This window comes from Protopterus annectens, chromosome 11.part0, assembly GCF_019279795.1.
Source record: "Protopterus annectens isolate FY-2018-M chromosome 11.part0, PAN1.0, whole genome shotgun sequence".
Taxonomy (NCBI): domain Eukaryota; kingdom Metazoa; phylum Chordata; order Ceratodontiformes; family Protopteridae; genus Protopterus; species Protopterus annectens.
Genome location: NC_056745.1, coordinates 191759434 through 191777645, shown reverse-complemented (window position 1 = coordinate 191777645; position 18212 = coordinate 191759434). Strand labels below are relative to the sequence as shown.

At 36.3% G+C, this 18212-nt stretch overlaps 1 protein-coding gene across 1 annotated transcript in view; it reads left to right on the top strand.

Annotated features, from left to right (window-relative positions):
- LOC122815260 (sodium- and chloride-dependent GABA transporter 2-like) overlaps positions 1 to 18212 on the top strand; it is a 942619-nt gene that overhangs the window by 822629 nt on the left and 101778 nt on the right. The window contains exon 8 of the mRNA XM_044087611.1: positions 6909 to 7033. Within this exon, the coding sequence (XP_043943546.1) occupies positions 6909 to 7033 (125 nt within the window). The remainder of the gene's footprint in view (positions 1 to 6908; positions 7034 to 18212) is intronic.

Below are 18212 nucleotides of genomic sequence, written 5' to 3'. Positions count from 1 at the left end.
TTTAAGAAATAGGCTTAGGGTGGGCAGCAGTCAAATTATCCTTTGACCTTACCTGAAATGGCTTTTCTTGTTATTTTGCTGAAGATGGTAGAAGGAATTGGTAAGATCCTGCATTTGGGAACTACTAAGGAGGTAACACACCTCACTGTCTGAGGTTTAGATGGGTGAGGGAAAGACTGTTATTTATAGCATAAGTTATGGCCTGCAGAAGTAGTTTATCTTATTGAAATGCTTAAAAATAAAATGTGCTTTAGCCATTTTTGAAGTCAATAAAAGGTTCCTTGTGATCACTGTGCAACTACATAGTAAAATATAACAGACATACAATTCCAGAAATCTGAAAATTTCACAGATATTATATGGCTATGGATTTAGAAAAAAAATCTGGTTATATGATTTATAGTATATAATGATGTCTTCCAAATGCAAGTAATTCTGTGAATTGCTAGCACTCAGTTTAGTTTAGATGATGAAAGCTGCAGTGAAGTACCACTGCAAATAGCACCTTCAAGGAGATACAGTTCATTTTTCCACTGTAGAAGATCTTGCCTATACTTAAAAATGCATGCTTACTGTAACCGTAACCCTGCCGTACACCTTACTTTAGCAAGATCCGTTCCTGTGACTCTAACAGTGTTTAGACAAATTTGATCAGAATGTAGTAGTGGGGATTTGTTTCGGGGATTGCAAAAGGAAACTTGTCAGAAGCCACACACAGTCTGAGGTATTATGATTATGATGCAAGTTCCTTACTTGATTCCTCCAATGGTCTCAGTAAGTAGAACTTTTGGACGTTATAGACTTGTGTTCTTTAAGCACTCATTTTCTTGTCATAACATAGGTGTGGTGGCATTGTGATCTCTTCTTTTTATTCAAAATAAAGATATATACTAAACTGATTTATATGTTTTTTCATAATGACATTACTTAATGTTGGCTAACTGAGCATAAATGTAGCATGGAAAGTAGACCAGGAAATATTTTTCTATTACAGGAATCTCATTAGAATGGTGTACAATGTGAATGTGTGAAGTCTAAATGTTCATGAATAAAGGAGATAGTTGGTAATTTGGGGTCTAAAAAAACAGTGGGGCTTTCAATAATTTTTAAGCAAGATTGTGTTTTTCAAATAGATACAATTTACTGTGGATAGAAAGGAAGGGTTATTTTAACATCTTTTGTTTCGCATGTTTCAGTATAATGCTGGAAACTGTTTATGCACTATTTGTTGATTGCCAAGAATTTTTAGATGATATATCAGATGGACTAGAAGAAGTTGAAAATGTATCAGTATTAATTACATTAGACTAGGAACACTATACTGAATGACATTTCAAGTCCTCCTAAACATATGTCCTATTATAGAAAACATGGAGTAGTATTGTCATAGTTGTTTGTTTCAAATAAGAAAGCCTTGTTGATGGCTGGAGAATTTGCTTTCCTAATAAAATAAGTTATACACATATTTTACACATAACTAGATTAGGTTCTCATTTGAATATGCTCTTTATATCTTTTGACTTGTATCAGGTAATAGAACCAACATGTATATATTGGCTAGATCATTATTTATTGCATTTAAAAGCATGTAATGATCATAAAGAAAAAATATTAATAAAAGGAAGATTCTATGTAACTCATTTAAGTTACAAGATTTTGTTGAATATATCCAATCTGAGATAAAAAAAATATTAGCTAAGTAACAGCAGTTTGATAGTTTCATGTAACAACAAAGGGGATGCATTTAAGTCTAAAATTTATGGTTGTATGAAGACATTTGAAATTAAAAATTTAATATGGAAAAGACTTCTATTGATAGTAATTGCCCAGCAACTGGATGTATTAAATCAAATGTTAGCTGTAAATTATGATAAATATTTGCTGATATGGAAAATCAAATTAGAGTTAAGAAATGAAACAGAGTGTAATATTTCATACAAAAAATTTAAAACTAACAACAATTACATCAAATTGGGAAATTACTTGAATCTCAAAATCAAGATATTAAATCTAAAAATATGATACTCCAAATACAAAATGTAGATGATTTAGTTATCATAAATCCAAGAATACATTGATACTATTAAAAACAATTATTTTGGAAAAAAAAAATACCCTCAAAAGTGGTTAAGTGATCTAAGTAAATTAAAAGAATGGATATACAGACCATCTAAGCTATCACTGGAGATTTCAAGTCCAGAAAATACCATGCACGATTTAAGGGAGGATAATACATATCTATTTATTTATTTAGTTATTTATTTATTTATTTACTTACTTAGCTATTTAATTACTATCAGACATGACCCAAGTTCCATAGAACAGAGCAAATGCACAATTATTATAACAGAGCTAATTATACAATAACATAAAAAAATGAAACAATCTTACAGGTGAACAAATACCCAGGCTCCACAGAATGGAATAAAAATTCAATTATTAGAACTGAGAAAATTCTGCAAAGATATAACAGAAATTTGAACAGTGTTACACAGATGTACACATAGTGTAAATTAGTGCATAAGTACAATAGGGCGTATGAATTAAGCAAATGCAGTATAGTCAGTTAAACAGAGATATTATATAATGAAATAGTCTGTAAGTCCTCTAAAGTGACTCTTTATAATGTAGAACACTTCATTGCTGTCAGTTTGGTGAGACCATTACCATTTGTCCCTAGAGCACCTGCAGCTGGATTATTTCATAAGATGATTTTGAAAGCTTTTTTGAAGTCTTTTATGGTGGCCTTAATTTCGGATAGTAGGCTATTCTGCAAGACATGAACTAGTCATGAGAATGTTTTTCACCTGTTGATCTTTTGAAAGGTGGTCTAATAAGTATAATGTCATTCTTCTGACTGCTTCTTAGGGAGAAAGATTTTTCCCTCAAAGGTAATTTGTTTTTTGAAGGGGCAAGTATCTAAGTTTTAGAATTTTTAAGAGTAGACAATTTACCAGATAAGAAGCTCTAGCTGTAACTGATAACCAGTAGAGATTTTTAATGAAGTTGCACTAGTGTATTTGAGGAGTTGCTAATAGTAAAAGATTTAAAAACTTTGTTTTCTAAAATCTGGATTTTGTGGATATTTTAGTTGGAGGCGTGCAAAGATAGAAAGGGAAACTCATATTCAAGTTTGGGTAGCAGTATGTTTTTGGTGACAGGTGTTCTAGTTGTTTAGGGAAGGGAAATGAGAAAAGTTTGAGATGAGAGGCAACTTTGGATGTGAAACTGTCAGTGTGTGCTTTGAAGGAGAGATAGATTGGTCTAGGGTTAGTCCTAGGTATTTGCTTTCAGGTACATTTGGATTAGTATTAACCAGTGTGTCTGTGAAGAGAATACTAGGTAACTTGTTGACTTTTGGGAAGGTGACAAAGAGCAGAGCTTAACATCTGTTTTAGTAGAATTGAGAAGGAACTTGTTACTTACTGTCCACTTTTCATATGTTCATAAAGTTTGTTTGAAGATGTGCTTGAATGTTAGTATGAGATTTATTGACTTCTAGAAGTAAAATATCATCTGCACAAAGAGTGAGATTTAGAGTCTGAAGATTATGTGCTATAACATTGAAAAATAGACAGAAGAGCAGAGATGAAAGAATAGATCCTCGGGGTACCCCAGAGTTAAGTATGATCTAGCAACTGATAAATATTGGTTGTCAGCAAATATTTGAAAGCACGTTAGAAAAATAATTTTTTAAATTAAGTTATGGTGTTGCCTGTTGTGTGATTTGAGTTTCTGCAACAATAATTTATGGTTAACTGTCTCAAATACACAAGTCATATTTATAAAGACTCCTGCTTTTATAAGATCCTCGTTCATATTATAGTAAATACTTTTGGTTGGAACTAATATAGCCCTGGTCCTGATAGATTTATAGCCAAATGTTATCAAGTTTTCATATGTGAATTAGCACCTTATCGCCACACAATAACTAGATTTATGACTATTCCAAATGTAGGGGAAATTATATATTATAAATTTGGCTGATATTGTGTTAATTAAAAAAGAAATATTGGATGGATTAAAACCAGAATCTTACAGAACCATTTTACTCCTTAACATGGATCATAAAATTGTAGCAAAGGCAATTAATTCAAAGTGAATAATACATTTAGATAAGATATTGTATCCTGTGTGGTTTGGTTTCTGTCCAAATAGGAAACTAGCAAAGGCTAATAAATTGTTGCATGCAATTATATGGTAATTCAGAAATATGGTTTCAAAAGATAACACTATAGACTTCATTCATTTAGATGTTTCTAAAGAATTTGATCTCATAAATATAGAATTCATTTGATAGGCTCTAGAATAGTATGCTGTTCCACAGAACCAAAATCGAAAAACCTCGTACAAATACCAACTGGTAATAGAAGATCAGGATTCCAAGTCTGCAAAGCAAGTGCTGAACAAAGCAGTTTGTTTTATTTAAAATTCACACAAGCGTTAAAAACACAAAGTACATCCAATGTCAAGCGCTTTCACCCAGGCACTCCCAGGCTTTTTCAAGACAAATGTTACATAGTTTGGTGGGCTCTTATATATCGCTCCTACCAATTTCATAAATTCAATTGGTGTACAATTATTCAATCATTACTAAAAGGCTTACTTCCACTTATAATTTAATCATGTATCCAGTAATACTTTTTTGTGCTAAAGATTGCTATATAGGACTTTGATGTCCACTGCCCATACAACATATCTTTAATTTTGAATTAACATATTAAAAATGTATAAAAAATATATAAAAAATGTAAAAGTGTAATGCTACCATGATTTCCATAAACTACAGACCATTACTTCCACTGTTCTTATATTTTGACATCAAAGTCCTATATAGCAATCTTTTAGCACAAAAAAGTATTACTGGATACATGATTAAATTATAAGTGGAAGTAAGCCTTTTAGTAATGATTGAATAATTGTACACCAATGGAATTTATGAAATTGGTAGGAGCGATATATAAGAGCCCACCAAACTATGTAACATTTGTCTTGAAAAAGCCTGGGAGTGCCTGGGTGAAAGCGCTTGACATTGTGTGAATTTTAAATAAAACAAACTGCTTTGTTCAGCACTTGCTTCGCAGACTTGGAATCCTGATCTTCTATTATGCTGTTCCACAGAACTTATACTCACAGTCAGAAACAAATATTAAATTTCTATTCACAGTATTAAAACAGGATGTCCATTATCAACCTTATTTATGTTTGTTAATAATCCATTATTATATAGATTGCAAGCAGTACTTTCACATTGCATGACAAATACAAAACACCTCTCCCTTTTAGCATATGCAGATGATTTGATGATTATAACATTTAATTTGGAACAAAATATTAATAAAATTCCAAAGAATATAGAAGAAGCACAAAACATAATTGATGTATGGTTATTTATGAGAAATCTGAGAGACTGCACTTATGTGACAAACAAAATAATTAAAACAATTCTCAGTCTGCTATTCCAATTGTAACAGAAGCTACATTTCTTGGTATAGGTATCATGATGCCCAGCTATGAGGAACTTGTACAGAAAAAAGCTATTTGGTATGGCTTAATAAAACTGAATGCTTTTTAGGGAGAATTCAGAATAGATTTTTTTTCATTAATAGGGAGGGTCAACTTTTTTAATCTGTCTATATTGCCTCTGATTTTATTTCCTATGATAAATGTAATAATAACTCCCTAAACGAAGGGATATCTCAAAACAGAAGAACTGTGATTGACTTTTAAGGAGAGGATGAATACATAGAATTCATTTGCATGTAGTAATATTGCATAATAACAGTATTCTGTATGGTTTTGTAATAGTTTATGTTGTTTATTAATAGAAGTTGAGTTGTAATAGGTGTCTTATATAGTAATAGAAATACAGATTTTTAGGAAAGAGTATTAAAAAATTGCATAAATCACTTAGAATAGTCATGATGGAATATTTAAATGGATATGTTCTGGATGATGTAATCAAAACTCAGTACATATATAATTGCAGTTTCTGTGGCGTGTATACCAAGATCATGGAAAATAATTATTGTAGTAATTGCAACAAATTAAATGACTTGTTTAATACAGACACCAAAACCATTATCTCAAGGTCCATGGTAAAATATAGCTAGTGACTTATGTCAATTTGAAGGTAAAGGCTTCCTTGTAGTTGTAGGCTATCACTCTCATGCCATAGAAATAATCCATGTACTTGCTACAACTAGCCAACATCTAACAGTCAGATTCAAAACAATGTTCTTGAGGTATGGTCTACCTATCAAACTGGTTACAGACAATGGTACACAGTGTATGTTGAGTTTCAACCGTTTGCTGCTGACTGTGTTTTCACCATTAAACATTAAGTCCTCACTATCCACAGTCAAATGGTAAAGCTGGGAAAGCAGTACAATCAACCAAAAGAATACCAAGACAAACGGATCCTCACAGGGCTCTCCTGGCATATCAAGCATTTCTATATATTGCCACCGGAATAAGCCCTTCACAGCTTATGTTTGGTAACCAAATATGGACTGGTGTGCCAAACCTTGAGCCTAAAATAATTTTATACAAAGTAGTCCAACAAAAATGACCAAAAAGCTAATACAGAAGGTTTTATGACCAACATTTTTCTGTAAATCCACTACCTATCCTGCAATCTTGCCAAGCAGTCTGCTTAAAGTTAGAATGTGAGCAGAATTGGGATCCAAGCCTAAAGGAACCCATTTTTTTTTTCATATGCACAAGTTAGTGCAACAATTCCACTCTGTTAACACTGCATTGTCATCCTGGGTATGGGACAGACATGTAGTTTTATAAAAATTTATGTTTTTCAAAAAGCATTTGATTCATTATTTTTCGTTATTACAGTAGTTTCATAAAGAAAGTCAGTAACAGAAAATCTTATAATTTTTTTATTTTGTTTTCAGAGACTCCCTTGCACTTTGCTGTCTGAATAGTGGGACGAGTTTTGTTGCTGGCTTTGCTATTTTTTCTGTGCTTGGATTTATGGCTCATGAGCAAGGTGTGCCTGTTTCAGAAGTTGCAGAGTCTGGTAAGTGTCCTCTCAGTTTATTTGTGAGTGTGTTAGAGGGAATCACATGGGGGCACACACACACACACACACACACACACACACACACACACACACACACACACACACACACACACACACACACACACCTACATATGTGTGCATGTATATCAGTCTGTCAGGGTGTATGTGTGTGTGTGTGTGTGTGTGTGTGTGTGTGTGTGTGTGTGTGTGTGTGTGTGTGTGTGTGTGTGTGTGTGTGTGTGTGTGTGTGTGTGCACCTGACTGTTTGTATGTGTATGCTGCAAGTAAAAATTTCTAGTATTTTAATAGATGGAGTTTTGTAATATATCTTTGCCAAATATCATGTTATAAATTTAAAATGTTTCAAGACACCAAAAAGACAGACATTTAGAATTTTTGCTTTCGTAGCTCTTTTTAGTAATCTGTTAACTAAATAGTAAAAGTTTATAGAACATAAAAAATGTCACAACTGGGTGCCATCATTAGAATGATTCTGAACAAAATATTAAAGATGCATGTGCTCATCATTGTTGCTTTTAAGATGGTTTAATAACAGTGCTGCGGGTATTCCTGTTTTTGTCAGAACTTTATAGTACCTATCCACTTGTATGTTTGCATGGAGAAGAAATGTGATAAAAGTAGGCAACATCGTACTGTATTCATCTGTAATCACACTATATTTTACACGTGATATGATCACAAACATATTTCCTTATTACATCTATGCAAATACCATATGTGTGCTTGAAATGAACTCATAGAATACTTATGTATATTTCAGGAATGATTGCTTTCTACATGTTTATGTAATGTAGGTATTAAAAACATTATAACACAGTGCCCTTTACTGTAGTACATGAAAGCATTGTTATTTCTACCATCTAATAAATCTTCTGCGTTTTGTATAAGCGTAGCTGCTACACTCAGTACATTGTTATATGTCTACACATGAATGTAGAAAGGCTAGATTTATTGTTCATGTTTGAGTTCATCAGCTTTTACTGTAAAGGCATCACTATGATGATAATATTTGAGTGAGTAGATAGAAATTATTTGTAGAAACTTATAGTGTGTTGTTTGTGTGGTGTGTGCTATGCTGTATAAATGTCACTATCAGGAATAACTACTGCTTAGTCTTATAATATGAAAAGTAAGTTTGGTTTCTTTAAAGTGCTTTGCCAATGTTTGGATACTTACCTTTGCACCACAGCATATAGTGCTGAAGAGTACTTACATGATGGAGCTTATCCAAAATGGTACTAATTACCTACTTCTATTACTTATGGCTTACTGTGGTTGTACTTGAGACAACTTGCCTTTTGAGTTTTGTGGTATTTATTTTGAATATATAACATCAATACTAGATGAAGGGCTGATAGTATATACTGTTTATGTTGATTTTGATAAAGTTATTTCACACTGTCCCACACAGAGGAATACTTATCAAATTAGTAGCATTCAATGTCATTTCAGATGTAATTTAGTGAGTAAAGCACCAATAAAGCAAAAGAACATAAAAAGTCAAATTCAGATTTACGCGTTTCTCCCAACAGGGGTTACTAGCTGTGTCACTGAAGGTAGTATACTAGGATCACATATTTTCAGACTATTACTTTCAGATATGGAGGAAGGAAATGGCTTATGGATAACCAGGTACACTTTACTAAATAATGCTGAAGTTCTCCAAATTGATCAACAAAAAATACCCACCTGTTGCGGTAGCAATGACCTTACCTTTAATGTCAGTAAATGTAGCATAATGAGACTTGTCAAAAGGGATGCAAATTAAGATTATAAAATAAATGGTCAAACCATAAAAATGATACAGAAGATCTATAAGTCATGGTAGACTGTAATTTAAAGTCTGACTATGGTAAATCTACCAAGTCAAAACACATGTACTAGTGCATCTAATTCAAAAAGGACTGTATAGTCTCTCCGGGGAGATCATTGTACCAGTTTACACCTCACTGATCCTTCTCATTACTCAGTGCAGTGCTGCACTTTGTTGTCTTTGTAGTCTTTAAACAAGTCCAATGAAATAATTCTGAAGTCGCACAACAGTAGGGAAAGAGTATAAACCCTTCCTTATAATAACTTCAGTTATGTCAATATTCTGGGTTTAGATGTTTTTCAGTTTAGATCTTTTAGATAATTTAGATATTTTGCTGTCAATATTTTTACTGTCAATCTTATGCTGTTTAGTTCATTTTAGGTAATCCCATACATTCATATATATTTGCACATATATAGCTAAAGTTAACTATGCTAACGCAGGGTTTTTTCTTGTGGTCACCCTGAAAGAAATTGATGTTTGTTTCTGTCTTATCTCTGTTTACCTCCCAAATGTTCAGAAATTTTTTCGAGTTATTTATAGCACTTTGTCAACTGTATATTTTTCTAGCTAGTTTCACTGTATGTGAGGTATTAACTGGAAATTGTCCACTTTTATTAAGCATCTGTTTGGGTTGTTTGATTCTGATAACTTGTTTGCAGTTAAAAGCTTTCTCTAGAGGATCCTTTATCTGTTTAAAACTTTCATTTAAAGGCTCACTGCTGCTTTTCTGCTGTGAGAAACATTTCTGCAGTTTGTTTCCCACACTCACTTCCTATTTGTATGCTGTTTTTATAGTTGGTGGATTTGCAGTTGCCCGCCCCATTGTAAATTTGATCTGGGACACTCCTCCCGGTCTAGTGTTATTACCTCATTCTGCCTAATACAGGGAGAACATTTGAGAAGGCCATTCAGCTTAGTTTCTGCTCCTCCTTTCTCTCTTTCCACTAAAAAAAAAAAAAAGTCTAACCTTGTTTCCTGCCTTTCCTGTGAGTAGTCTAGTCTGGATACAGATTTGCTCTGTCCAGGACTATTTGTGGGCTTCTGAGCCCCCAAGACTTTTTGTGTTGGAGGGAAGCCTTCTAGCTTAATTTTGTTTCTTAGAACTAGCTAGTTTTTGAGTTTCAGCACTCAAGTCTGTTTCTTTGAGCTCAGCACTTCTTCAGAACTTAATGTAAGCACTAAATAAGCTACAAATTACTACAGCACTCAACTTTCCTCACTTGTCTAGAGGAAAACAGTTTCTAGTACTTAACAAATAAGTAGCTATCCAGGCATGTCTAAGGGTCAGCTCCTGGTGTTTTCTCCTGTCTACCTGATGAATCTGGGCATCTTGGGGCAATGCAGTAATTGCCTCATGTACACAGACAACCCTCTACTCCTACCACCCAACACTACAACCTGTGAGAGATACACTTATATAGCCAAACTGGAAGCAAAGCTCTCTTCACCCAAGGCTGGACTAGACAGTCAAGAGGAGAAGGTAAACACTTGCACCACACCACAATCAGCACATAGTCCCTCAAAACCTGCACCACCAAAACATGCACATAGAAACACAAAACACACACCTACATTTGGGGAGGCTCTCAGTAAAAACCGGCCCAAGCAACAGGGACCTCCAAAGCAGAAACACAAGCAACCTCCATCCCCCAACACAACCCAAATGACACATAGCCCACAAACTCAGTGTGCCACTCAACCACACCCCATAAGGCATAACAACGTACCAAACACTCTAGTCATAGGTGACTCTATAGTCAGACACACTGATGTTTCACTCATCAGGCTAAACAAGGAGAAAGTTACTGTCAGCTGCCTGTCGGATGCCAGGATCCACCACATAATGCATGCACTCAGGTCACTCCACAACAAGTACAAATAAGACTCTGTCATTGTCCATGTTGGTGTGAATGACCTGAGATGTACCTCCCTGGACTACATGAAAAGGGACATGGAGGAGCTGTCCGATCTTGTAGCCCAGGCAGGTATGACCCTAGTCCTGAGTAGCATCCTGCCATTACCCAGTATGATACCATAGTACAAGGACAAAATGATTGACTTCAACAATTGGCTAAGCTTCTGGTGTCATTCTAAGGAGATCCAGTATCTGTCTGCCTGGGATGACATGATCGACAAACCACGATGCTTTGCCAGAGATGGCCTGCAGCTGTCGCCCCTGGGATTCCGGATACTGGCTAAGGCTCCAGCCATCCCTATAGTGCCTTTTTTAGGCAAGGTTCAAATAAAAAATTCACCACCATAACAGGTACAAGCAAGAAGAATCTGAGGGTATTGCTACTCAATGCTAGAAGTCTAAACCTCAAAATGCACTCACTCGAGGCACTCCTTAAAATGGAGAACATCAACATCTGTGCAGTGACAGAGACCTGGTTCAAGGATCCAGAGAGTACCCCTGCATTACCAGGCTATAATTCATACCATACCTTTCGGCCACCTAACCTGGACAGTAACACTAAAGGCGGAGGCATGTCCATATTCATTAAGGATATCCACACCTCCAGGCTAGTTGCTCAGCATAATGCATCCGAGATTATCCAAAGTGCAACTAACTCTGGGCAAGGCCTCAATCCAAATTGTAGCTTGCTACAGATCCCCCACCATGCCCCAGGATTCCCACTCCTCATTTCTTGATACACTGGAAAATATTAGGGTACAACCTAACACCCTAATAATGGGCGATTTCAACTACCTCTCCATTAACTGGGAAAACTACTCATGTACCAACTCTTGTGCTCAATGTTTTCTGGAATTCATAAATTCAAATGCCTTGGATCAAATAATCCACACCCCCACCAGGGGCAGCAATATCCTAGACCTGGTTATTACCAACATGGGCAACCGGTGCTCCACACCAGAGGTCAATTTCTCCTTGGTCAGATCCGACCACAAGCTAATCACCCTAGACATTCACATCTCTCCCCACCCCCATTAGGGAAACCACAGTAAAAAATTTCTCAAAAGTCAACTTCACACTTCTTAAGACAGAAGTGGTAAACTTCACAACACCCATGGTGACCTACAGTAGAGGTATGACTGGTGAATCCTACACAAATGAACTTTATAAGCACTTACACGAGTGCATGGATCATGCAATCCCTAACAGAACCAAGATGCTATCCTCCAAAAAAAGGAAGCCAATCTGGTGGTCCCCTGCCATAAACAAACTCTACAACAGAAGAAAGAAACTGTTGCAAAAAAGAGTAAAATCCCATGATTGGAGAAACTCCCTGGTCAGCCTCAGTAAGAAGCTGAGTTCCCTCATAAAATCCTCCAAAGCTAGTTACTAAAACAAAATCGCCACTGACTCTGAAGACAACCACAAAGCATTCTATAGCTATGTCAAGAATCTCAATGGCAACACTCAGATCTGCTCTGAGTTACAGCACAATGGCACTAAATATACAGAACCAACTGATATTGCCAACATCCTAGCAGATAGGTTCAGTGCTAACTTTACCCCCCTCTCATCCCCTAAAGGGCCCATCTCTATACCAGAAGAATGCAATGTTCCTGTAATCACAGCTGCACAGGTAAAATACACACTCTCCAAAGCCAAGCACATAGCATCCATGGGACCTGACAACATCCCAGGCTGTGTTCTACATGAACTACAGAACAAACTGGCACCCCACCTAAGTACCATGTTCAGTCATAGCCTCACCTCAGGCTATGTGCCCACTGGATGGTGCACAGTGACGGTTATCCCACTCCACAAAGGGGGAGCCACCACGGACCCTGGAAACTACCACCCCATTAGCCTGACGAGCCTGATCTGCAAGGCTATGGAATGTATCATCATGGAACTTATAAACAATGACATTGGTAATATCCAAACTCAGGACCACACCCATTTCAGGTTTGTAAAAGGCTCCTAAACCTGATAAACGTCTTTGAAGCAGTCACCAAAGCCGCAGATGAGGGTACGGTGGTTCACACAGCCTATCTAGATCTCGCCAAGGCTTTCAACACCATCCCCCACTCTGGAATTATAGATAAACTCACTAAACTAGGTATAAATCCCTATGTCACAAGATGGGTTGACAACTGGCTTACTGACAGAACCCACACTGTGAAAGTAGCAGACTCCAAATCCAACTTCAGACCAGTGACAAGTGGAGTACCACAGGGATCAGTCCTGGGTCCTCTCCTATTTGGTGTCTACTTCTCTGAAGTACAGGCTAACATAGAAGGTCTTTGGCTAACAAAGTTCACAGATGACTGCAAACTAGGAGCCATAATCAAAAGTCCAAAAGATGTGGACATCCTACAAAAGGGCCTCGCTGAGAGAGATGCCTGGTGTCAAAGCCATGGCCTCAAGCCAAAAAGTGCATTGTCATCCCTTTTGCTAAAAACTCTGTACCCACGAACTACAACATAGATGGTAGTCTACATAGGGTTACCATAATTCTTTATATGTGAAAGAGGACGAAAAAAATTATTTCATCCTCTTAGGTTGAAGAGCAAAAAAAAAAAGGTCCGTGTTTGGGGATCAAAAACGTGCACAGCGGACCCTCTTCTGTTCAATGCGGAACATCAAGCAGTTCCGCATTGAACAGAGCTCCGTTTTTTGATTGGTATACGAGCCAATCAAAAAAAAAAAAAAAAAAACAAAGCGGAGAAAAAACTCAGAAATAGGGATTTCTGCTTTTTGAAAATTCTGTGATTTGTCCGGGTTTTAAAATGTTCAAAAACAGCCCGGACAGGAGCCCAAAAAAGAGGACGTGTCCAGGGAAACCCGGACGTATGGTAACCTTAATTCTACGCAACACTGAAAGTGTGATAAGAGACCTTGGGACACAGGTGGACAGTAGTCTCTCCTTTGATAATCACATCGCCACAGTAGTCAGGAAATCCTTCTATGTGGCACACCTCATCACAAAATATTTCTCATCCAAGAAAAAAGAGGTCATTGTTCCCCTCTACTTGTCACTCATTAGACCCATTATAGAGTACAATGCCCCTTTTGGTATATACCTCACAAGACATCTACAACAAATGGAAAGGCTGCAGAAATACCTCACAAAGAGGATTACTGGCCTCAAACAGATGCCCTACGCAGACCGTCTAAAAAAACTGCAGCTTTACTCCATTACATATCGCCTACTTAGAGGCGATCTCTGCGTAACACACAAAGCTATGTCAAACCCAGAGCTTTTGGACATGCTCCACTTAAAGAAATCCCAATCCCTATGTGCTACATGCTTTAGGGACCTAAACTTTGTCACCACAATAAACAGGATGTGCTGGAGGGATAGATTCCTGTCCCAGAGACTTCCCATACTCTGGAACAAACTACCTATCTATATCAAACAAAGCTCCTCATTAGCACTCTTCAAGAAAAATCTTGATGATTGGATGGGAGATAGGAAATTCACCCCAGGGATCAGTTCTGTGGCTCTGCTTGAGAGTGGCACAGGAAAATAATTTTCTTGGGTGGCAAATGCCAGGGTACCTTTTGGCTAGGCCCCCCAGGGCTGATAGCCTAGTACCTACCTATGAACCTATGTAGACAATAACTTGTACATTTGGCTAAATATTAACTTTTAAAATAGCTCTTTGATTTTTCTCTTGACTATCCTTTTACAAATAAAATAATTATGTGGCCATTTAATTACTTCTGTAGCCTCTAGGATGGTATTCAGTATAAAATGCATCCCTTTCCCCATCTTTTGTTTTCTTTATTTTTTTACTTTACCTTCCATTCTCATGAGGCTACAAAGCCATTGCCCTTCTAAGGATAATCACTATAAGTCTCAAAGAGCCATTGAAAAGTTCACTCAAAACATAGTCTGGACATCATGTGATGGATTTCTTCCTCATACCCATAGTCTTGACATCATGTGATGGATTTCTTCCTAATATCAATTCTACCTGCAAACTGCTTCGCTTCTGATGAGATGCTGCTGACTATAAGATAGTTATCACTGCCACCAGAACCTCTTATCAGCTAATTTAAGGGCCTTAACAAAGGGTGTCCAATCTTACTGTGTAATTTTACTATCAATGCAAATAGTAGTTTGACCAAGAGCAAGGCTATTGGGAGTGGCCCACACTGTGTCACGAAATGGCAAGTACTCTTAGAACTTAGATATCTGTATACAGATCAGCCACAGTGAAAGGTTTAAATATATTTAATAATAATAATAATAATAATAATAATAATAATAATAATAATAATAATAATAAAAAACAAGACAATACTGATTATATATTTACAGTGACATCAGAGTTTACAATCACAGGAAATATTTAAAACAACATTGCAGGACAGTCTGAAATACATGAAGAAAAACATCAAAACTATGCATCACTATATTCCTGACTAAATCTAAGAGAATTAGTACACCCTAGTTAACTTACTTACAGAGCATGGCATGGTGAGTAGATCTTGACGTTGTCAGTTCCAAGACATAATACAGAATGCTGTGTCTTTCTCAGAGAGTTCTCAAATTAATATCTCAAATATTATTGCTGGGATAACTTCCAAAATGACATTACTTGTCATCTGAATCCTAGTCCCCAGGCTAAAACAACCATTGATGCCAGCTGGTAGCATTTAGCATTTACCTGTAAAAATACATAGACAAAGGCTTTTCCTCAGATCTTTGGAAGTATGCTGGAAGTCATAAAGCAATAAAACACTTCAAGACAATACAGAAGATTCACTAGTTCTAGACAGTGTGTCTCCTTGCTGCATTGAAACTGAAATATATCATCTTTTATTGTGTAGCCATAGAGTAATTTAATTTCAGCTATTTTTCTGAAGTTAACCTGCTGTATTCCAGTTTCCACTGTTAAAATATATACATTTAAACAGTTACAATAGCATATGTACATTTCTGTTCTCTTTCAGCAGGGTACACTGTGGATACATCTATAAGCTCAGTACTTTACAAAATACCTTTTCAACGCACACTTCTGTACCAGCAGTTTGATATACACATACCATGCAGTTTTAATACAGTTGTAACACAAGCTTCTTGCACAAATCATTTCAATATTCACCAATGACATATAGTTATTTACAAAATTCCAGACAGCGGTGCTGGCAGTATCTCCTTTCATGACAATAGTAACCAGTGAATATTTTTTTCCTCAAGAATTCTAGCATCGCCTATTTTCAACATCTGTCACACATGTTAAGAGCAATTTCTTTTTGCTGATATGTTTGTATCTTGGCTATAATAGGTCTCAAATTCTTTCTAAAGACAGTGGAGAATATATACAGTGCCCCTTAATTAGGAAGTCCCATAGTGGAGCACCATTTCAGTTACTCATCCAAATTCATTAAAATTAGTAGTGCCAGCTCCTTCTAGGTTCTCTGGAAATAGCTGAGAATCTCAGTTTTAATTCCACTATTTTTGTAACATTTCTTCTTCAAAAGCCCTAGTCTCTGTCACCTTTCTTTTTAATACAATCTCTGACTTCTGCAGTTTAATCGATTCATCTGAATAGTAAGGTAATGCTTCTTCTATTTTTTAGCCTTTTTTCATTTAATCTCATATATTCTTCTAACACTGTACTGATTCTGAACACCTCTGAATGTACTTGATGTATTTTTTCTTCCAAACTGCTTGAAACCATCTCCAGGACCAGTGTTGCAAACTGACCTGCTTCCTTCTGCTCAGTCATTTTGTTTCTTCTCCTTTTCTCTTCAGTTTTCACTCACTTCTTCCTTGTGTTTTCTTGCTGATATTCAAGCAGTGAATTCACTAGCCAGTAAACCTTTTTACAAAATCAATAACTTTACTGACTTTCTTACCAGTATTGTTTGTTGTCCCACTAGGGGAGTGCCAATCAGTGTGCTGCTCATTGGCTGTCATCTTGGAAGTTGCCTGTGTTATGACCATGTTGTCCTAAGGCGCCCCTCCTCTGTGGGACTGTATGTCCCTATAATGAGACAGGAACCTTCACCAAAAGAAGCAGTAAAAATAGTATCTAAAGACTGATCTTCCTTGTCAGCATGCTAAGGCAGTGCCCAACTATTTAAACCCCTCCTACAATGTCGTTAGAGCTTGATATTCCCATATACAGAGAACATGTATACTTCAAACAATTGTTCCAAAGAGCAGCCACCCTTATACGCAACTACAATAGGTAGGTCACCCCTCACGGCACGGAAGGAGAAAAAAAATGGATTCCATCCCAGCTGGCTTATTGGGGAGGGGAGTCCTATTGCTAGATCAAACTATGACATATCCACTGCAAGGCAATTAGCAATATCCTAAACACCAACAAGTAAAATGGAGACAGAGTAGTTCAAAACTGCATTTTATTCTGAATCCCAAATAACCTTGATTAGCCTTTGATACCCTTTATGTATGACTTATGTGTAGACATTCCAGGTTGTCACTCACAACAGTCCATATTTATTTTATTTAATTATTTATTGCCATTTTTTAACCGGGTTGATCCAACTGAGCCAAAGGCCCTTTTTCAGTGGAGACCCGAGGAGAAACGCTCCAATTACAATTACAGCCATGGCAAAAAACAGTAATTAATACAAAGACTAAAAATTACAATAGTAATAGTGACAAGCAACATTTACATAAAATGAAATCAACAAAGACAATATATTTATATATAAGATTCAAAACATCCAATACAATAGCGGCAGGATAATCCCCAAGTAGGAATATTTACAAGAACCTGATTGTAGATATAGTGTAAAGAAGAGGAAGAAAGAAAGGCAGATAAAAAGGGAAAAACCTTAAACTGAAACCTATGCATAGAAGCACTAACCCTAGCCTTATGCATAGCCAAATCCAAAATCTCATAACCCAAAGCCATTCGCCATCTTTAGCCCTAAAGCCACTGTAATTGTATATTTTAAGAAATAAACAGTGATAGAGTCTGCTATCCCCTAAAACTGAAGCAAATTGAAGTAAATGTGCTGAAGGATAGACAAAAATAAATTAACCTGCACATCATTACATATGTGAAATGGTATTACTTACCTGTTATGATAGGACATTATCCTGTATCAGCTTCAGTGTCTGGCTGCCTAGTAAAAACAAAAGCGATGGTGTATATACCATCCATTTTTATCAGACTGATCCCATATGAGTCATGGCATGAAATTTTCCAGGAGTCCTATTGGGTTCTGCTTGCTTTTACTTAAAATGTGGGTCTAGTACGGATACAGGTCAGTACACCTGCAGAAAGTTTCAGTTTGTTTTCGACTGTATATTTGTATTTGGCATTTGTCCATTGGAATATGAATGAGTTGGTAACTGGCTGAGCTCTTGAAATACAGCTAGCATTTGTTATGTGATGTATCCAGTGTGGAATTAATTGAAAACTTTGTTTTCTTCATTT